Source organism: Pecten maximus, unplaced genomic scaffold (genome assembly GCF_902652985.1).
Source record: "Pecten maximus unplaced genomic scaffold, xPecMax1.1, whole genome shotgun sequence".
Classification (NCBI taxonomy): domain Eukaryota; kingdom Metazoa; phylum Mollusca; class Bivalvia; order Pectinida; family Pectinidae; genus Pecten; species Pecten maximus.
In genome coordinates, this window is record NW_022983045.1 from 33,950 (window position 1) to 57,872 (window position 23,923).

At 34.8% G+C, this 23,923-nt stretch overlaps 1 protein-coding gene across 8 annotated transcripts in view; it reads left to right on the forward strand.

The window, feature by feature from the left end:
* LOC117321342 overlaps positions 1-20,380 on the forward strand; it is a 38,616-nt gene extending 18,236 nt beyond the window's left edge. The window contains exons 7-17 of one of the 8 annotated variants that reach the window (XM_033875799.1): positions 343-372; positions 1,563-1,592; positions 2,534-2,563; positions 3,966-3,995; positions 5,398-5,427; positions 6,829-6,858; positions 8,265-8,294; positions 11,068-11,100; positions 14,307-14,354; positions 19,048-19,095; positions 20,157-20,380. In XM_033875799.1, coding sequence (XP_033731690.1) covers positions 343-372; positions 1,563-1,592; positions 2,534-2,563; positions 3,966-3,995; positions 5,398-5,427; positions 6,829-6,858; positions 8,265-8,294; positions 11,068-11,100; positions 14,307-14,354; positions 19,048-19,095; positions 20,157-20,185 — 368 coding nt within the window. In that variant the 3' untranslated portion in view covers positions 20,186-20,380. The remainder of the gene's footprint in view (positions 1-342; positions 373-1,562; positions 1,593-2,533; positions 2,564-3,965; positions 3,996-5,397; positions 5,428-6,828; positions 6,859-8,264; positions 8,295-11,067; positions 11,101-14,306; positions 14,355-19,047; positions 19,096-20,156) is intronic. The other 7 variants (XM_033875800.1, XM_033875801.1, XM_033875803.1 and 4 more) reach the window with 7 other exon arrangements.
* Positions 20,381-23,923: the final 3,543 nt, after the last annotated feature.

The following is a 23,923-nucleotide window of genomic DNA, read 5'->3' on the forward strand; positions in this document are numbered from 1 at the left end:
ATCTGACCATCAAAGTAAAAATAATACAACACATCAGTATCCTTTTCATTTCATCACATAAGAATGAGTTATCTCCCCTTGCTATTTCATCATGTTGCTCTGTAGTTTTCCTGGTGACACAGACCAACATAGCTCCTGACTACTTACAGGGGGATAACGCTTACCTACTGTCCTCAAACGCAGGACTAACGTTCGATTGGAAATCTTTTTTTCGGGAGGTAGCATTTCACTAGTGTTTCATACTACATTAAGTCATCGAATGCTGATGTTCGAATCAAAACCAAACAGAATATCCTAGAAAGATTGTCACTTTTTATCCGGTTGATTCAATTTCCAATTCAGGCCAAGCATATGGGGGACAACCGGTTTACGGTAAGTATAGATTGATTAAATGTACTACTACCAAGCAGCTCTTTATATATCTAACGCTAAAATTTGCGCTTTTGCGTCTGGGATATCATCTATTCATTATTATTTAGCTTGAATGTTTAGTCCAGAAAATAATCGTTAATATCTCATTAATCCCGACGATGAGAAAGGAAACAAAGTAAGGTATGATAAGGTACTTGATACAATTATTCAATCCTAAAGAGTATATTTTATTGCAGTTAGTGAGATATCATACATGTCAGTTCTGTACCGACATTTACCCTCCAAAGTCGTCACTTGTTTCGTTCCGACATCTCCCCTCGACAGTCGTCACTTGGAATAGCTCACGTTTAAATTCATTGACTTATCTATATGATATCTATTGGTGTAAAATTGTATGATGTATAATAAAATATGAAGTAGATTATGTTAAGTGGATACCACACGGTCAGGAAATAATGAACCAAATGTCATGAAAACTGATAGGAGCGGTCTTTGAGCCACCATTTGCATTGTCTCAAAAATTATTCTGCCTTTCTATGCTAATATGTTTCATTTTTAGACTTTTTAGAGAAAGCGTGAGCGTTTTCAAATAATTGAATATTTCTAAATAAGAATAAAACATATGCAAGAATTCTCTGTAAATGTTTAGTATTTACTGGCAGAATATTATTATAGTAGAGAAAATTCATCTACAAGGAAGCATTTAATTGGGGGATATTTTTATCTCCTCGAAATATGGGAATTCGAATATTCATTATGATAAACTATTTTCACATGAGAGAAATCAAAGTTTTTCTTGCAGTGATAAATTATAATAGATATTAGATGATCAAATAAAGAGAACATGATCTGACCATCAAAGTAAAAATAATACAACACATCAGTATCCTTTTCATTTCATCACATAAGAATGAGTTATCTCCCCTTGCTATTTCATCATGTTGCTCTGTACTTTTCCTGGTGACACAGACCAACATAGCTCCTGACTACTTACAGGGGGAAAACTCTAACCTACTGTCCTCAAACGCAGGACTAACGTTCGATTGGAAATCTTTTTGTCGGGAGGTAGCATTTCACTAGTGTTTCATACTACATTAAGTCATCGAATGCTGATGTTCGAATCATAAACCAAACAGAATATCCTAGAAAGATTGTCACTTTTTATCCGGTTGATTCAATTTCCAATTCAGGCCAAGCATTTGGGAGACGTCCGGTTTACGGTAAGTATAGATTGATTAAATGTACTACTACCAAGCAGCTCTTTATATATCTAACGCTAAAATTTGCGCTTTTGCGTCTGGGATATCATCTATTCATTATTATTTAGCTTGAATGTTTAGTCCAGAAAATAATCGTTAACATCTCATTAATGCTGACGATGAGAATGGAAACAAAGTAAGGTATGATAAGGTACTTGATACAATTATTCAATCCTAAAGAGTATATTTTATTGCAGTTAGTGAGATATCATACATGTCAGTTCTGTACCGACATTTACCCTCCAAAGTCGTCACTTGTTTCGTTCCGACATCTCCCCTCGACAGTCGTCACTTGGAATAGCTCACGTTTCGCATTACTATAAACTGTCCTCATGACTGCTGCGACTAGTGAAAACTCTCCTCAAACATAATTCAAAATATAGCATAGTTTTAAATTCATTGACTTATCTATATGATATCTCTTGGTGTAAAATTGTATGATGTATAATAAAATATGAAGTAGATTATGTTAAGAGGATACCACAAGGTCAGGAAATAATGAAAGAAAGCATATAACCTTTTTTACAGTGATAGATTATGATATATATTATATTATGGAATAAAGAAAACATAACCTTACCATGAAAGTTAAAATAATACAACACATCATTCTCATTCTTTTATCACATAAAAATGAGCCATCGCCACTAGATTTTTTTCATGTTGCTCTGTAGTTTTTTTGGTGTCGAAAACCAACATGGCTCCAAACTACTTACAGGGGGATAACTTTTACGTACTGTCCTCAAACGTAGGACTGACGTTCGATTGGAAATCTTTTTCTCGGGAGGTAGCATTTCTCTAGTTTTTCATATCACATTAAGTCATCGAATGCTGATGTTCGAATAAAAACCTACCTGAATATCCTACAATTTTTATCTGATCGATTCAATTTCCAATTGTAGCCCAAGAACGGGATAAACCTGATATTAACGGTAAGTATAGATTGGCTAAATGTACTACTACCCAGCAGCTCTTTATATATCTAATGCTTATCGCGTTGTTTGCCCTCAAAGATTCCAACAGAAATTTAAATTTTTCGTGATCAAGCTTATATCACGTAAATCAGATTTTAGTGTACGACACACGTGGTCACCTGTGCATCCCTGACTATCTAGCAACTAAATTACGATTTGCGCTTTTGCTTCTAGAATATCATCTATTCGTTACTATTTAGCTTGAACGTTTAGTCCGGACAATAATCGTTAATATGTCGTTAATCATGACGATGAGAATGAAAACAAAGTAAGGTATAATAAAGTATTTGATACAATTATTCAATCCTTAAAAGTATTTTTTATTTCAATAAATGAGATATGATACCTGTCAGTTTAGTACCGACATTTCCCTCAAAAGTCGGCTCCTGTTTCGTTCTGACATCTCCCCTTGACAGTTGTCACTAGGAATAGCTCACATTTGGCCTTACTCTAGCTCGTACTTATACCTCCTGCGACAACGGAAAGCTCTCCTCAAACATAATTAAAAAAATATCATAGATTTAAATTCATTGTTTTATCTATATGATATATATTGGTGTAAAATTGGATAATTTATAATAAAATACCAAGTAGATTATGTTAAGAGGATACCACACGGTCAGGAAATAATGAACCAAATGTCATGAAAACTGATATGAGCGATCTTTGGCCCACCATTTTCATTGTCGCAAAATAAAATCCTGTGCCTTTCCATGCTAATAATTTTCATCTTGACACATTTTAAAGAAAACATGGACGTTTTCAAATAGATAATTATTTCAGATAAAGAATAAAACAAATTCCACAATTCTCTGTAAATAATTTGTGTTTTGCATGGAGAATCTTATTGTGGTTGAGAAATTCACCTACCAGTAAAAAATTGTATTGGAGGGATTTTTTCATCTCGTCAAAATATTGAGAAATTCGAACATTTATTATAATAAACTATTTTCACATGAAAGAAAGCATATAACCTTTTTTTACAGTGATAGATTATGATAGATATTATATTATGGAATAAAGAAAACATAACCTTACCATGAAAGTTAAAATAATACAACACATCATTCTCATTCTTTTATCACATAAAAATGAGCCATCGCCACTAGATTTTTTTCATGTTGCTCTGTAGTTTTTTTGGTGTCGAAAACCAACATGGCTCCAAACTACTTACAGGGGGATAACTTTTACGTACTGTCCTCAAACGTAGGACTGACGTTCGATTGGAAATCTTTTTCTCGGGAGGTAGCATTTCTCTAGTTTTTCATATCACATTAAGTCATCGAATGCTGATGTTCGAATAAAAACCTACCTGAATATCCTACAATTTTTATCTGATCGATTCAATTTCCAATTGCAGCCCAAGAACGGGATAAACCTGATATTAACGGTAAGTATAGATTGGCTAAATGTACTACTACCCAGCAGCTCTTTATATATCTAATGCTTATCGCGTTGTTTGCCCTCAAAGATTCCAACAGAAATTTAAATTTTTCGTGATCAAGCTTATATCACGTAAATCAGATTTTAGTGTACGACACACGTGGTCACCTGTGCATCCCTGACTATCTAGCAACTAAATTACGATTTGCGCTTTTGCTTCTAGGATATCATCTATTCGTTACTATTTAGCTTGAACGTTTAGTCCGGACAATAATCGTTAATATGTCGTTAATCATGACGATGAGAATGAAAACAAAGTAAGGTATAATAAAGTATTTGATACAATTATTCAATCCTTAAAAGTATTTTTTATTTCAATAAATGAGATATGATACCTGTCAGTTTAGTACCGACATTTCCCTCAAAAGTCGGCTCCTGTTTCGTTCTGACATCTCCCCTTGACAGTTGTCACTAGGAATAGCTCACATTTGGCCTTACTCTAGCTCGTACTTATACCTCCTGCGACAACGGAAAGCTCTCCTCAAACATAATTAAAAAAATATCATAGGTTTAAATTCATTGTTTTATCTATATGATATATATTGGTGTAAAATTGGATAATTTATAATAAAATACCAAGTAGATTATGTTAAGAGGATACCACACGGACACGAAATAATGAACCAAATGTCATGAAAACTGATATGAGCAATCTTTGGCCCACCATTTTCATTGTCGCAAAATAAAATCCTGTGCCTTTCCATGCTAATAATTTTCATCTTGATACATTTTAAAGAAAACATGGACGTTTTCAAATAGATAATTATTTCAGATAAAGAATAAAACAAATTCCACAATTCTCTGTAAATAATTTGTGTTTTGCATAGAGAATCTTATTGTGGTTGAGAAATTCACCTACCAGTAAAAAATTGTATTGGAGGGATTTTTTCATCTCGTCAAAATATTGAGAAATTCGAACATTTATTATAATAAACTATTTTCACATGAAAGAAAGCATATAACCTTTTTTTACAGTGATAGATTATGATAGATATTATATTATGGAATAAAGAAAACATAACCTTACCATGAAAGTTAAAATAATACAACACATCATTCTCATTCTTTTATCACATAAAAATGAGCCATCGCCACTAGATTTTTTTCATGTTGCTCTGTAGTTTTTTTGGTGTCGAAAACCAACATGGCTCCAAACTACTTACAGGGGGATAACTTTTACGTACTGTCCTCAAACGTAGGACTGACGTTCGATTGGAAATCTTTTTCTCGGGAGGTAGCATTTCTCTAGTTTTTCATATCACATTAAGTCATCGAATGCTGATGTTCGAATAAAAACCTACCTGAATATCCTACAATTTTTATCTGATCGATTCAATTTCCAATTGCAGCCCAAAAACGGGATAAACCTGATATTAACGGTAAGTATAGATTGGCTAAATGTACTACTACCCAGCAGCTCTTTATATATCTAATGCTTATCGCGTTGTTTGCCCTCAAAGATTCCAACAGAAATTTAAATTTTTCGTGATCAAGCTTATATCACGTAAATCAGATTTTAGTGTACGACACACGTGGTCACCTGTGCATCCCTGACTATCTAGCAACTAAATTACGATTTGCACTTTTGCTTCTAGGATATCATCTATTCGTTACTATTTAGCTTGAACGTTTAGTCCGGACAATAATCGTTAATATGTCGTTAATCATGACGATGAGAATGAAAACAAAGTAAGGTATAATAAAGTATTTGATACAATTATTCAATCCTTAAAAGTATTTTTTATTTCAATAAATGAGATATGATACCTGTCAGTTTAGTACCGACATTTCCCTCAAAAGTCGGCTCCTGTTTCGTTCTGACATCTCCCCTTGACAGTTGTCACTAGGAATAACTCACATTTGGCCTTACTCTAGCTCGTACTTATACCTCCTGCGACAACGGAAAGCTCTCCTCAAACATAATTAAAAAAATATCATAGGTTTAAATTCATTGTTTTATCTATATGATATATATTGGTGTAAAATTGGATAATTTATAATAAAATACCAAGTAGATTATGTTAAGAGGATACCACACGGACAGGAAATAATGAACCAAATGTCATGAAAACTGATATGAGCGATCTTTGGCCCACCATTTTCATTGTCGCAAAATAAAATCCTGTGCCTTTCCATGCTAATAATTTTCATCTTGATACATTTTAAAGAAAACATGGACGTTTTCAAATAGATAATTATTTCAGATAAAGAATAAAACAAATTCCACAATTCTCTGTAAATAATTTGTGTTTTGCATGGAGAATCTTATTGTGGTTGAGAAATTCACCTACCAGTAAAAAATTGTATTGGAGGGATTTTTTCATCTCGTCAAAATATTGAGAAATTCGAACATTTATTATAATAAACTATTTTCACATGAAAGAAAGCATATAACCTTTTTTACAGTGATAGATTATGATAGATATTATATTATGGAATAAAGAAAACATAACCTTACCATGAAAGTTAAAATAATACAACACATCATTCTCATTCTTTTATCACATAAAAATGAGCCATCGCCACTAGATTTTTTTCATGTTGCTCTGTAGTTTTTTTGGTGTCGAAAACCAACATGGCTCCAAACTACTTACAGGGGGATAACTTTTACGTACTGTCCTCAAACGTAGGACTGACGTTCGATTGGAAATCTTTTTCTCGGGAGGTAGCATTTCTCTAGTTTTTCATATCACATTAAGTCATCGAATGCTGATGTTCGAATAAAAACCTACCTGAATATCCTACAATTTTTATCTGATCGATTCAATTTCCAATTGCAGCCCAAAAACGGGATAAACCTGATATTAACGGTAAGTATAGATTGGCTAAATGTACTACTACCCAGCAGCTCTTTATATATCTAATGCTTATCGCGTTGTTTGCCCTCAAAGATTCCAACAGAAATTTAAATTTTTCGTGATCAAGCTTATATCACGTAAATCAGATTTTAGTGTACGACACACGCGGTCACCTGTGCATCCCTGACTATCTAGCAACTAAATTACGATTTGCACTTTTGCTTCTAGAATATCATCTATTCATTATTATTTAGCTTGAACGTTTAGTCCGGACAATAATCGTTGATATGTCGTTAATCATGACGATGAGAATGAAAACAAAGTAAGGTATAATAAAGTATTTGATACAATTATTCAATCCTTAAAAGTATTTTTTATTTCAATAAATGAGATATGATACCTGTCAGTTTAGTACCGACATTTCCCTCAAAAGTCGGCTCCTGTTTCGTTCTGACATCTCCCCTTGACAGTTGTCACTAGGAATAGCTCACATTTGGCCTTACTCTACCTCGTACTTATACCTCCTGCGACAACGGAAAGCTCTCCTCAAACATAATTTAAAAAAAAAATATCATAGGTTTAAATTCATTGTTTTATCTATATGATATATATTGGTGTAAAATTGGATAATTTATAATAAAATACCAAGTAGATTATGTTAAGAGGATACCACACGGTCAGGAAATAATGAACCAAATGTCATGAAAACTGATATGAGCGATCTTTGGCCCACCATTTTCATTGTCGCAAAATAAAATCCTGTGCCTTTCCATGCTAATAATTTTCATCTTGACACATTTTAAAGAAAACATGGACGTTTTCAAATAGATAATTATTTCAGATAAAGAATAAAACAAATTCCACAATTCTCTGTAAATAATTTGTGTTTTGCATGGAGAATCTTATTGTGGTTGAGAAATTCACCTACCAGTAAAAAATTGTATTGGAGGGATTTTTTCATCTCGTCAAAATATTGAGAAATTCGAACATTTATTATAATAAACTATTTTCACATGAAAGAAAGCATATAACCTTTTTTTACAGTGATAGATTATGATAGATATTATATTATGGAATAAAGAAAACATAACCTTACCATGAAAGTTAAAATAATACAACACATCATTCTCATTCTTTTATCACATAAAAATGAGCCATCGCCACTAGATTTTTTTCATGTTGCTCTGTAGTTTTTTTGGTGTCGAAAACCAACATGGCTCCAAACTACTTACAGGGGGATAACTTTTACGTACTGTCCTCAAACGTAGGACTGACGTTCGATTGGAAATCTTTTTCTCGGGAGGTAGCATTTCTCTAGTTTTTCATATCACATTAAGTCAACGAATGCTGATGTTCGAATAAAAACCTACCTGAATATCCTACAATTTTTATCTGATCGATTCAATTTCCAATTGCAGCCCAAGAACGGGATAAACCTGATATTAACGGTAAGTATAGATTGGCTAAATGTACTACTACCCAGCAGCTCTTTATATATCTAATGCTTATCGCGTTGTTTGCCCTCAAAGATTCCAACAGAAATTTAAATTTTTCGTGATCAAGCTTATATCACGTAAATCAGATTTTAGTGTACGACACACGTGGTCACCTGTGCATCCCTGACTATCTAGCAACTTAATTACGATTTGCGCTTTTGCTTCTAGAATATCATCTATTCATTATTATTTAGCTTGAACGTTTAGTCCGGACAATAATCGTTAATATGTCGTTAATCATGACGATGACAATGAAAACAAAGTAAGGTATAATAAGGTATTTGATTCAATTATTCAATCCTTAAAAGTATATTTTATTTCGATAAATGGGATTTGATACCTGTCAGTTTAGTACCGACATTTTCCCTCAAAAGACGGCTCCTGTTTCGTTCTGACATCTCCCCTTGATAGTTGTCACTAGGAATAGCTGACATTTGGCATTACTCTAGCTCGTACTTATACCTCCTGATTTATCTATATATCTATTCTTAATTTCTGGACTTTTTGAAGGAAACTTGCAAGTTATCAAAAGGTGATTATTTCCAAATAAGAATAAAACAAGCGCCACAATTCTGTGTAAATGTTTAGTGTAAGTGTTTAGGGAGGTCGTGTGGCACAGTGGTAATACACTCGCCTTTCACCTAGGCGGCCGGGGTTCGATTCTCCGATCGGACATGAAAAGGTATGGAATCATCTGCCCGACAACGTGGGTTTTCCCCGGGTACTCCGGTTTCCTCCCACAGTAAGACCCCTCGCGCGCTTCCATCCAGACCAACAAGCGGAATTACAATAATATAACTGATTTCTAAACTGTTGTACAATAAATATAGTTCACATTACATTAAGTGTAGTGTGGGATAATCCTGGTATCATCAGGCATTTTTATACTATTATTTAGCTCTTGAGTCCACTCTCTTAGAAAATTGACTATGTACTGACCACCTGCACGACATTTATTTATCAATAAAATATTCAATGTTGTACAATTGTATGATGTATAATAAAGAATTAAGTAGATTACACTAAGGGGATACTACACGGTCAGGAAATAATTAACCGAATCTCATGAAAGTTGATATGAGAGATCGTTGAGCCACCAGTTGCATTGTCGCAAAATATTGTGCCTTTCCATGTTAACATTTTTCATCTTTAGACTTTTTGGACAAAGCATGGGCGTTTTCAAATTAGTGAATATTTCAAAATAAGAATAAAACAAACATAAGAATTCTCTGTAAATGTTTATTTTTCGCTGGCATAATCTTATTTTAGTGGAGAAAAGTCACCTACAAGTAAGAATTTTATTATATCGAAATTATTAAATATATGGAAATCGAACATGTATATGAGAAATCATATAACCTATCTTGCAGTAATAGATTGTGATAATTATTTATGGAATAAAGAAAACATAATCTTACCATGAAAGTAAAAATAATACAATGCATCCTTATCATTTTCTTTTAGTTATCTCCCCTTGATTTTTAATCATGTTGCTCTGTAGTTTTCTTGGTGTCAAAAATCAACATGGCTCCTGACTACTTTTACGTACTGTACTCAAACGTAGGTGCAACGTTCGATTAGAAACCTTTTTTCTAGGGAGATATTAGTTTAATCAGTGCTTCATATTATTTTAAGTCATCGAATGCTGATGTTCGAGTAAAAATAAAACAAGTTATCATATAAAGATTTATAATTTTAATCCAGTCGATTCTATTATCGATTGTAATACAAGAATGGAGGTCACGTGACAATAACAGTAAGTATAGGTTGATAAAATGTACTTCTACCTAGCAGGTATTTATATATCTATCGCTTATCACGTTGTGTGCAATCCAAGATTTCAGCAAGAATGTTTTTGTGGTCAATGCTTATATAACGTAAAGCAGTTTTCAGTGTAAGACACACGTGGTCACCTCTGCATCACTCTCTACCTAGCAACTGAATTAAGATTTGAGTTCTGGGATATCATCTATTCATAATAATTTAGCTTGAATGTTTAGTCCGTAAAATAATCGTTAATATGTCGTTAATCATGACGATAAGAATGAAAACAAAGTAAGGTATAATAAGGTATTTTATATATTTATACAATTGTAAAAGGAACGGTTTTCGTCACACGTGTAAGGGACTGCCCACACGTGTGTACACCTTCACAACCCAGGTTTGGAGATCCAGCCTTCCGTTGGGATCTTATTTTGTTATTTTCATATTTTACAATGTATGTAATCAATGAAAGAGGTTAAAAGTCATGTTAATATATAATAGATATTCATTCATGTATAAAGCATGCTACGATAATTGCCAATGATGGGTATACTCAAGATAATTTGCCAGGCCTAATGCATTGTCCCGAACCTTCCCTTAGATTATAGAATAAAAACAATCTTACTATGAAAGTAGAAATAATACAATGTATAATTGTCGTTTTTTATCACATAAAAATGAGTTATCTTCCCTTGATATTTCATCATGTTGCTCTGTAGTTTTTCTGGTGTCACAAATCAACATGGCTCCTGACTACTTACAGAGGATAACACTTACGTACTGTACTCAAACGTAGGACTTCCGTTCGTTTGGAAATCATCTTTTTTCACGGGACGGAGCATTTTGATCAATGTTTCATATCACATTAAATCATTGAAAGCTGATGTTCGAATAAAAACTAAACAAGATATCCTAGAGAGATTGTCAATTTTTATCCGGTCGATTCTATTACAAATTGCAGCTGTAGAACGGAGGAGGCACCGTGAGGTTAACAGTAAGTATAAATTGATAAACAATACTACTAACCAGCAGTTATTTATACATCCAAGCTTCTAACAGAAATTTTGATTTTTCGTGATCAATGCTTATATTACGTAAAGCAGTTTTTAGTTTTCGACACACGTCGTGGTCACCTCTGCATCAATATCTATATAGCAACAGAATTAAGATGTTGCGCTTTCGCTTCGTGGCCGGATATCATCCATTCATAATAAATTAGCTTCAATGTTTAGTCCAGAAAATATTCGTTAATATCTCGTTAATCATGACGATCGGAATGAAAACAAAGAATAAGGCTAATAAGATATTTGATATAATTATTCAATCCTTGAAAGTATTTCTTATTGCAGGAAGTGAGATATGATACCTGTCAGTTCAGTACCGACATTAACGCTCCAAAGTCTTCACTTGTTTCGTTCCGATATCTCCCCCCGACAGTCGTCACTTGGAATAGCTCATGTTTGGCCTTACTATAGCGTGTCCTCATACCTGCTGCGACTACGGAAAGCTCTTCTCAAACATGATCTTAAAATATAGCATAGGTTTAAATTCATTGATTTATCTATATGATATCTATTGGTGTAAAATTGTATAATTTATAATAAAGTATCGAGTAGATTATGTTTAGAGGATAACACACGGTCAAGAAATAATGAACAGAATGTCCTGAAAACTGATATGAGCGATCTATGCGGCACCATTTGCATTGTCGCAAAAAATTCCTCTGCCTTTCCATGCTGATTTTTTCATCTTTAGCCCCTCCCCAGGGATAAACATGATACCTCAGGGTCATGCAATTTACTATTTTGGCAAAGCATATTAAGACTCTTCCATTTAAGAAGAGTATTTGATTTTACCTTATTTGGGCCTTGGGAAGATGTTTTTGAAATCTAAGCTAATTTGACCGTTTTTAGCCCCGCCCATCAGCCCCTGGGGGTCAGTCAGGGCCAACATGTGCATACTATGAAACTATCATCCCATGCTGATATTATCCTAACCAAATTAGAATGAATTCCAATAGAAATGAAACAAATGATAGTCAAAAATGTTATTTTCCTAAATAAACTCTAGTAAATGTTACCCCCTCCTCAGGGGCAAACATAAGACCCAGGGTCATGAAGTTCACAATTTTGGTTAAGCACCTTAAGACCTTTCTACCTGTGAGGAGTATTTGATTCTACCATATCTGGGAGTTGAGAAGATTTTTGAAATGTTAGTCACGCCCCTGTGGCCCCTTGGGGTTGGTGAACATATTATTTACAATTATGGTTGACATTTGGCCAGCCATGGAAGCTTCCTGCTAAATTTCATTAAATTTGGTTCCACGGTTGTGGAGAAGAAGTCGAAAATGTGAGTTGTTAAGGATGGACGACGGATGACGCCATCCAAGGTAATTTAAACTATTGAACTCTACAAGAGTTAAGCAATCGTGTTAAAAAGATCTGATCGAAATGAATGAATACGAGGTGAAACCTAGTTCGCTACTGCAACGAAGATTCCGATAGAAATAAAAAGTTAGTGTGGTGTTTGGTTGGTTGGTTCATTTTGTTTAACGTCCTACTAACAGCTAAGGTCATTTAAGGACGGCCTCCCGTGCGTGCGACATGCATGCGTGTTGCGAGTGCATATGTGTGTTTTGGGAGGCTGCGGTATGTTCTTGTTAAGTCTCCTTGTGATAGGCCGGAACTTTTGCCGATTTATAGTGCTATATAACTGAAGCATACCGCCTGAGACACCCAGCAGCCCACCCCACCCGGTCACATTATACTGACAACGGGCGAACCAGTCGTCCCACTCCTTATATGCTGAGCGCTAAGCAGGAGCAGCAACTTCCATTTTTAAAGACTCTGGTATGTCTCGGCTAGGAGACAGAACCCAAAGCCTTCCTCACAGCGGCGAACGCTCAACTAAAGGCGAAAAGGGAGGCATTGTCAAGGGAGACATTAGGAAGAAGAAAGTTGTTCAGAAAGAGGAGAAAAGATAAGATCCCAAATCAAGTCGCCTCTTACGATCATACAATGGGGGCAGCAGGTGCAATTCGTACGCCCTACCTGCTGGGCAGTTAGTGTGGTGTAAGGCAGTTGATAATGAAATGCTTGTATATATGTGTGAAATGAATGTGCAGTAAAAACAAATCACTAAAACAAGACCAAAAATATGTTGGATAGTAATTCCCTGAAATATTGCAGGAAAATTATCGACATTGAGTTGATGAAGAAACGTGCAAATGACGGACATTTCAAACACCGCCGATCTACGAATTAAGTACTAGAAACACAATTAATTTATAAATATGACCAATTTCTCCAGTAATCAACGGACGTCCAATAAAGTGACCCTGTTAATCCCACCTATCCACGAGGTTACGACAATGATAGTCAGAATGTCAAATGAAACATTCCTGAAAATGATATGATTATAAAATAACCATAATAATAATTTGGAGTCTTATTTACCGCTCTATCACTACCATTGTTTTTCTATATGTAGCCCTGGTTAATACTAGTAGCAATATAGGCTAAATAAATCTTCTATTTAGCTCGATCGTTTGAGAATACGACTAGTAATCAAGAGATCCCGGGTTTGATCCCTTGAAGAGAACTTGAAATAAATTTAATATATCATGCTCTCTGTTACATATATCCTCTGCTGAAAGCAGAGTAAATCTACATACAATGTATACCTAAGTTAGTTGATATTTCGTCTGACATCTTGTCTGTTGATGTTTTAAGATGTGTCAAGGTCGCCAAATCTAGTTACTTGATTATAACGGGGAGTTATGTGACCTTATTTCAATCAATAAGAATTTGTGAAAAATCTCATTTTTAATATATTTTATTGCAAAACGTCTTCAACTTCTAATGCAAAATTATATGTGAAAATTCTATAAGGTATCCATGTATTTATGTTCACCTGTTATATCGTACTGTTGTTATTCTTATGTTTTATGGTCATCTAAGTATGTATTGTTATGCTGATTTTAACCTCTTTTATACATTTGGTTTTCTTATATGTGGAATGTCTTTCGATGCTTCAAATACTTGTTATATCTATCAAATGAAATGGAGATAAAAACAAAAACGACAAAACAACATAAATTTGACGATGCTTATATTATGAAAACTATAGAGGTCCCCTATAAAGTATTCATTGTTTGCTCCTTGTTTACTCGTCATTATGTCTATAATTCATCAATTACAGATCCATATCCAGGAGTACCGGGCTACCCCCCACCACCAAACATTCTTTGTAAGTTTTGAATTATCATTTGTCCTACTTCCAAGTTATCATTCATATGAATACATGTTTAAAAGGATGTCGACATATTTTGAGACGCATACTCCGATATAATTTTCATTTCAGTAGACCTGTATTCAGTAGACCTGTATCTCCTTATCATATTAATGACCGGATATAATAAGTTTGTTTGCTAATAAAAAAGGTTAGTCAGATAATCCTTTTCCGAGAATTTTACCCCGAAAGGCTGGGAGATGAAAACCAATTACATTTGCTCTAACCCCTTGGTTGTTACGTTCTATGATCCTGAATAAGACCCCATAACTTTATGTATATACATGAATACCTAGATATAGGCTTCACAGGTAGACAGAGGATATTTTCTGTAAACAGTAACGCGCAAATAGAACATATTGTGTATAGATAAATGTATATATATTTAGACTATATATATAACAATAAGATAGGTATTACTGTTTTATCTTTGTATAGATCATCTCATTATTTTTTGGTTGATTTTAAATTGGCTTACTAACAACGCATCTAATATAATTGATTTTTAATTAGGGTTAATGATTTTTTTATTCGAAAACCTTATATAAAATAGCTGAATAGATCTGGCACTTCAAGTTATTTTTTTTTATTGAAAATGTATGATAGCATTAATTTGATTTAAAGACTTTTAACAAACCACGTAAGAAATAGAAGTTGGGAACAAAAACAATATTTTTGGCAAGTTGTTGGTAGTCTCTGAAAATGGATTGGAACTATCTTGTACTCGAAATGTTTTTAATATTTCAAAAAACTGAACTTCCAACAGTTTATATTTTTCTTAATATAAAATACAAAAGAAAGTTGTTGTGTTTTCATCACTTTGATAGAATATTCCGGATCCAATATCAAATTTTGATTTACAGTTAACATCAGACTTACGTTTCCGTTTAGTAAACCAACTTAAATATTACTAATTCATACTCAAATATACCTTGATGACTATTCCTAATGATATCATTATTACTATACTGTTACTTTTTGAATATCTCCGATATAATTGAAGTATGTATAGAGTATTAGAGGTCAACATATAAATCACAATAGGTTCATATAATTTTCATGTCTGAGTTTAGCAAATACTTATTCCCTTGTTTAAAAATGTCGTCCCGACATTCTTAGATCATAATTTCTCAATACAAGAAAACAAGAATATCAACAACAAAAATTCAATAATTTTCAACTCATTTTTAACAAATTTGTATCAGTTTGGTTAGCAAATAAAATTGCATTACCATAAGTACATAAATAATCATCAAATAATGGTTTTGGGGGAAAACAATAAGGTTGAGAAGAACGTGTATCGGAATTTTTCTCCTAATCTCCAGTCTGAAACCAAATCATTCAAAATATTTCATTTAATGAAACAAGCTACTAAAATTAGAAAACTGCTCATACATTTTTATCATAAAACCCAGTTCTCTTCAACAACTTCGGCCATATGCCATTTCTTAAACCGATCTTGAGGTTTACGCAATCTTTTAGAGTGCCTTGGGCTTTGTTCCCTTACTACAAATTCGTTTCCTACAGGACTTGCCTGTATATCCTCAGACCAGTCCGTTTTATCCCTGTGTCTAGTCCCTACTTTGTCACTATATCGACTATAGAAAGATTTTGAGAATCACTGTTCTCTACAGATATGTAGATTGTCAGACCAATTTATGGATACCCTGTTACCTTGTCGAGTGGCCCTAGGTACGTAAGATGACACTTACTCCACCCTCGAGTTCGAACTTGAATCAGACATGTTATCGTTCAAAGATCGTACAATTGATTCATGTGGCTCCACCTCATTTCGTGCAATTGTAACAGTATGTTCCGATAAACAGTTCAAACTCTACCTGAGCGCACACTGTGTTTCAGCTTGACACTGCACACTGGTTTGTCCTTATGAGGTTTGGATAATATCATTCCACTTGTCAGTAACTTTTATTTTAACCTTAGGTTTACATTTCTGATTAAAACCCTATTCCATGTATTGAGAACTGAATGTCTTACCCGAAAAAAACATAACAGCAAGAGGCCCATGGGCCTTAACGTTCATCTGAGCATTGCAATAATTTTGTAAATGTGACTGACCCTTTTTTACCACTCACATCAGCCCTTGGTGGTCAGTTCGGCCAAAAAGTGCATACAGCAAATTGCCTTCAAAAACTGCTAATTCCAATAAAAATGAAACAAATGATGTTCAAAAATGTGATTTCCTTGTATAAACTTCAGTAAAGTTTAGCCCCCTCCCCAGGGATAAATATGATACCTCAGGGTCATGCAATTCACTATTTTGGTAAAGCATATTAAGACTCTTCCATTTAAGAAGAGTATTTGATTTTACCTTATTTGAGCCTTGGAAAGATGTTTTTGAAATCTAAGCTAATTTGACCCTGGGGGTCAGTCAGGGCCAACATGTGCATACTATGAAACTGTCATCCCATGCTGATATTATCTTAACCAAATTAGAATGAATTCCAATGGAAATGAAACAAATGATAGTCAAAAATGTTATTTTCCTATATAAACTCTAGTAAATTGTACCCCCTTCTCAGGGGCAAACATAAGACCCAGGGTCATGAAGTTCACAATTTTGGTTAAGCACCTTAAGACCTTTCTACCTGTGAGGAGTATTTGATTCTACCATATCTGGGAGTTGAGAAGATTTTTGAAATGTTAGTCACGCCCCTGTGGCCCCGTGGGGTTGGTGAACATATTATTTACAATTATGGTTGACATTTGGCCAGCCATGGAAGCTTCCTGCTAAATTTCATTAAATTTGGTTCCACGGTTGTGGAGAAGAAGTCGAAAATGTGAGTTGTTAAGGATGGACGACAGATGACGCCATCCAAGGTAATTTAAACTATTGAACCCTACAAGAGTTAAGCAATCGTGTTAAAAAGATCTGATCGAAATGAATGAATACGAGGTGAAACCTAGTTCGCTACTGCAACGAGGATTCCGATAGAAATAAAAAGTTAGTGTGGTGTTTGGTTGGTTGGTTTATTTTGTTTAACGTCCTACTAACAGCTAAGGTCATTTAAGGACGGCCTCCCGTGCGTGCGACATGCATGCGTGTTGCGAGTGCATGTGTTTTGGGAGGCTGCGGTATTTTCTTGTTAAGTGTCCTTGTGATAGGCCGGAACTTTTGCCGATTTATAGTGCTATATCACTGAAGCATACCGCCTGAGACACCCAGCAGCACACCCCACCCGGTCACATTATACTGACAACGGGCGAACCAGTCGTCCCACTCCTAATATGCTGAGCGCTAAGCAGGAGCAGCAACTTCCATTTTTAAAGACTCTGGTATGTCTCGGCTAGGAGACAGAACCCAAAGCCTTCCTCACAGCGGCGAACGCTCAACTAAAGGCGAAAAGGGAGGCATTGTCAAGGGAGACATTAGGAAGTAGAAAGTTGTTCAGAAAGAGGAGAAAAGATAAGATCCCAAATCAAGTCGCCTCTTACGATCATACAATGGGGGCAGCAGGTACAACTCTTACGCCCTACCTGCTGGGCAGTTAGTGTGGTGTAAGGCAGTTGATAATGAAATGCTTGTATATATGTGTGAAATGAATGTGCAGTAAAAAAACAAATCACTAAAACAAGACCAAAAATATGTTGGATAGTAATTCCCTGAAATATTGCAGGAAAATTATCGACATTGAGTTAATGAAGAAACGTGCAAATGACGGACATTTCAAACACCGCCGATCTACGAATTAAGTACTAGAAACACAATTAATTTATAAATATGACCAATTTCTCCAGTAATCAACGGACGTCCAATAAAGTAACCCTGTTAATCCCACCTATCCACGAGGTTACGACAATGATAGTCAGAATGTCAAATGAAACATTCCTGAAAATGATATGATTATAAATAACCATAATAATAATTTGGAGTCTTATTTACCGCTCTATCACTACCATTTTTTTCTATATGTAGCCCTGGTTAATACTAGTAGCAATATAGGCTAAATAAATCTTCTATTTAGCTCGATCGTTTGAGAATACGACTAGTAATCAAGAGATCCCGGGTTCGATCCCTTGAGAGAACTTGAAATAAATTTAATATATCATGCTCTCTGTTACATATATCCTCTGCTGAAAGCAGAGTAAATCTACATACAATGTATACCTAAGTTAGTTGATATTTCGTCTGACATCTTGTCTGTTGATGTTTTAAGATGTGTCAAGGTCGCCGAATCTAGTTACGTGATTATAACGGGGAGTTATGTGACCTTATTTCAATCAATAAGAATTTGTGAAAAATCTCATTTTTAATATATTTTATTGCAAAACGTCTTCAACTTCTAATGCAAAATTATATGTGAAAATTCTATAAGGTATCCATGTATTTATGTTCACCTGTTATATCGTACTGTTGTTATTCTTATGTTTTATGGTCATCTAAGTATGTATTGTTATGCTGATTTTAACCTCTTTTATACATTTGGTTTTCTTATATGTGGAATGTCTTTCGATGCTTCAAATACTTGTTATATCTATCAAATGAAATGGAGATAAAAACAAAAACGACAAAACAATTAACATAAATTTGACGAAGCTTATATTATGAAAAAAACTATAGAGGTCCCCTATAAAGTATTCATTGTTTGCTCCATTTTTACTCGTCATTATGTCTATAATTCATCAATTACAGATCCAAATCAAGGTGCAGGGGGCGGCTACCAAGCACAATACAAACCTCGTAAGTTTTGAATTATCATTTGTCCTACTTCCAAGTTATCATTCATATGAATACATGTTTAAAAGGATGTCGACATATTTTGAGACGCATATTCCGATATAATTTTCATTTCAGTAGACCTGTATTCAGTAGACCTGTATTCAGTAGACCTGTATCTCCTTATCATATTAATGACCGGATATAATAAGTTTGTTTGCTAATACAAGGAAAGAACAAGGTTAGTCAGATAATCCTTTTCCGAGAATTTTAGAAAACAAATCACTAAAACAAGACTAAAAATATGTTGGATAGTAATTCCCGGAAAATTATCGACATAGAGTTGATGAAGAAACGTGCAAGTGATGGACATTTAAAACACCGCCGATCTACGAATTAAGCACTAGAAACATAATTCATTGACAAATATGAATTATTTCTCCTGTAATCAAGTACGACAAGTAATCCAGAGGTCCCGGGTTTGATTTTTGAGGAGGAATTGAAAAAATTGTATTTATCATGCTCTCTGTTACATATACACTCTGCTGAAAGCAGAGTAAATCTAGATATACCTAAGTTAGTTGATATTTCGTCTGACATCTTGTCTGTTGATGTTTTAAGATGTGTCAAGGTCGCCAAATCTAGTTATGAGATTATAACGGGGAGTTATGTGAACTTATTTTAATAGAATTTGTGAAAAATATCATTTTTAATATATTTTAATGCAATACGTATTAAACTTCTAATGCAATATTATGTGTGAATGTTTTATGAAGTATCCATGTATTAATGTTCACCTGTTATATCGTACTGTTGTTATTCTTATGTTTCCTGATCATCTAGGTATTTATTGTTATGCTGATTTTAACCTCTTTTTTACATTTGATTTTCTTAAATGTCTTTCGTATGCTACAAATACCTGTTATATCTATCAAATGAAATGAGAAAAAAAAAACAATAAAATGTATGATGCTTAAATTATAAAAAAAAAAAACGAAAACAAAAACACAATAGAGATCCCCAATAAAGTATTAATTGTTTGCTCCTCTTTCACTCGTCATTTTATTTATAATTATCAATTACAGTTCGTGACCCAGGTGAACATGATTGCTAACCGGAGACTATAAGTAAGTTTTGAATTATCATTTGTTCTACTTTCAACTTATCATTCATATGAATAAATGTTTAAAAGGATGTCGACATATTTTGAGACGCATATTCCGAAATAATTTTCATCTCAGTAGACCTGTATTTTGTAGACCTGTATCTCCGTATCATATCAATGACCGGATATAATAAAAGTGTGTTTGCTAATAAAAAATAAGAACAAGGTTAGTCAGATAATCCTTTTCCCGGAAACTTTTCCCGGAAACTTTTCCCGAAAAGTCGGGAAATGAAAAACCATTACATTTGCTCTACTCCCCATGCAGCGGGTCTCACTAATTACCGACAAAAGCCGGCAAGAAAACAAATAATAAAATCGCTTTTGTCTCTGAATTCTTAATTTACTATATTATGTACTTATATATATTGAACAGGAGCCTACAAGAAGTGAGAGAGAGAGAGAGAGAGAGAGAGAGAGAGAGAGAGAGAGAGAGAGAGAAGGAGGAGACAGGTACATATAAAGTTAAATGACTGCATCGGGAAGGATCAGGAACACGACCTATAAATGTTCGGAATGAATTCAATTTTACTTAGTCAATTAGATTTTTTTATGTATAGATAAGTGAAGCATTTTCGATAAAGATGCTTTTGCATTGATTATAGGAAAATGGCATGAAAAGAAGGGGAGAGGGGGGGGGGGGGGATAGGAAGTGAAAATCAGTCGAATCTTCCCGACCTTCGCAAGAAGTTTTGCACAACTTTGGCGATTTTTAGCTCACCTGCCCGAAGGGCAAGTGAGCTTATGCCGTGGTGCGGCGTCCGTCGTCCGGCCGTCCGGCCGTCCGGCGTCAACTTTTTCATTTAAACAACTTCTTCTCAATAACCAAGAGGCCCAGGGACTTGATATTGGGCCTGTAGCATGCTGGGGTGAAGGGCTACAAAGTTTGTTCAAATAAATGACCTTGACCTTCATTCAAGGTCACATGAGTCAAATAGGCTATAATCTTCAAACGACTTCTTCTCAATAACCAAGAGGCCCAGGGACTTGATATTGGGCATGTAGCATGCTGGAGTGAAAGGCTAAAAAGTTTGTTCAAATAAATGACCTTGACCTTCATTCAAGGTCACATGGATCAAATAGGCTATAATCTTCAAACGACTTCTTCTCAATAACCAAGAGGCCCAGGGACTTGATATTGGGCATGTAGCATGCTGGAGTGAAAGGCTGAAAAGTTTGTTCAAATAAATGACCTTGACCTTCATTCAAGGTCACATGGGTCAAATAGGCTATAATCTTCAAACGACTTCTTCGCAATAACCAAGAGGCCCAGGGACTTTATATTGGGCATGTAGCATGCTGGAGTGAAAGGCTGCAAAGTTTGTTCAAATAAATGACCTTGACCTTCATTCAAGGTCACATGGATCAAATAGGCTTTAATCTTCAAACGACTTCTTCTCAATAACCAAGAGGCCCAGGGACTTGATATTGGGCATGTAGCATGCTGGAGTGAAGGGCTACAAAGTTTGTTCAAATAAATGACCTTGACCTTCATTCAAGGTCACATGGATCAAATAGGCTATAATCTTCAAATGACTTCTTCTCAATAACCAAGAGGCCCAGGTACTTGATATTGGGCATGTAGCATGCTGGAGTGAAGGGCTACAAAGTTTGTTCAAATAAATGACCTTGACCTTCATTCAAGGTCGCATGGTTCAAATAGGCTATAATCTTCAAACGACTTCTTCTCAATAAGCAAGAGGCCCAGCGACTTGATATTCGGCCTATAACATGCTGGGATGAAGGGCTACAAGGTTTGTTCAAATAAATGACCTTGACCTTCATTCAAGGTCACAGGGGTAAAATAGGCTATAATCTTCACACAACTTCTTCTCAATAACCAAGAGGCCCAGGGACTTGGTATTGGGTCTGTAGCTTGCTGGGGTGAAGGGCTACAAAGTTTGTTCAAATAAATGACCCTGACCTTCATTCAAGGTCACATGGGTCAAATAGGCTATAATCTTCAAACGACTTCTCAATAACCAAGAGGCCCAGGGACTTGATATTGTGCCTGTAGCATACTGGGGTGAAGGGCTACCAATTTTGTTCAAATAAATGACCTTGACCTACATTCAAGGTCACAGAGGTGAAATTTGCGATAGCCAAGAGCCTCCAAGACCTGATATTAGGCCAATAGAATGCTGGAATGAGGGACTAGAAAATTTTTAATATGAATAAAACTAGCTTATAATGATATTTGAATAAAGAGGTAATCAACATAGTATCTTTAGAAATGACCTCATCAACTTCAAAGTTGCTGAAGAGCCAGGTGAGCGATACAGGCCCATTGGGCCTCTTGTTATATTGTCAGTTGAGGAGATATTCGTGTCACCATTGCAAAGTACATCTACATTAACAGAACCTACCAGGTTAAATCAGCAATAAGAGTACATCTTAAGTTGTTGTGCAGGAGACAGTTAAGGAAGAAAATGATGTGAATCTTCACAGGGATGTCCACATTGACAAGCAGATGAATCAACGAGATTGGCTCTAAAAAGATCATAGCTTATTGCACTTGCTCGAATTCTTATTCTGTTGTGTAGAATAATATTTAGTTTTCGAGGACCATAACTGATAAAATGCTTGTCATAATTATATACTTTTTACTATCATAGATTTTGTTAGATTAGATTTGAAGGAACTTGAAGTAGGCGAGTTTCTGATAGTGTTATGTAAGTCATTCCAAAGTTTTGAAGTAGAAGGAAAGAAAGAGTTTTTGATAGTTGTAGACGAAAGTGTTTTTCCCTAAATAAATCTGCATTTCGCAAATTATAAGGTGATATGTTACCAATATACATTGGTAGTAGGTCGATAAGAAAAGTAGGTGCCATATTATTGACTATGGAATAGAATAAGGGTAGTTTTCGAGCATCTCTTCTCCACCGGTGTGTTATGCATGTGATGCTCAATTAACAGTAGAGCATTTTTTAATAGAATGTTCCGATTTCAAGCACATTCGTGATAAATACTTTCAAGTCCCGGATATGAAGGCCCTTTTCAGTTCCGTGGATTCGAAATCAATATCTAGCTACTTGAAAGAAATCGATCTATTTTATAGACTTTTACGTTACTCTCTTTGACGTTCTATTTGTGTCACAAAGCTCACATAATATATTCATAAATATACAATACGAATGCTTTTAACTTAAAAAATAAAAACCGATAGTATATTGTTTGGCCCTAAATGACCCTAGTTGTCGGTGGGCCGTAAAACATAAACAAACAAACAAACTTCTCTTCGAAAGGGGTAACCAATCGGTTTCTAGATATAAAAACACTGTTTTTGTGAATATAAGCAGCCCTGTGACTATACTATATTATATTGAACAGTAATAAAGACAAAGTAATTGAAAACAAAAATGAATTAAGGTTGGAATCTTGACCGTAGTACAAGCTTGATTGCGAATACTTTCCTAGATTACAAAGAGCTTAACTGTTATGAGTAGATACATGTAGCAGCTGAACAGCTGAATGAAGATGGTCGCTTCCAGTAAGCGAAGACAGATCAAAATTAAATGGAACTCATTCACCCATGAGCGGCTTGACTTTTTACTCAAATACACTCAAACTCAAAGCTTATTAAATGATACTCAAATACACATACAATTCACTCAAATACCACTATTTTGTGAAAATGGACCCAATTATATGTAAAATATAAGGGGCTTATTTGCATTTAAAATCATTGCT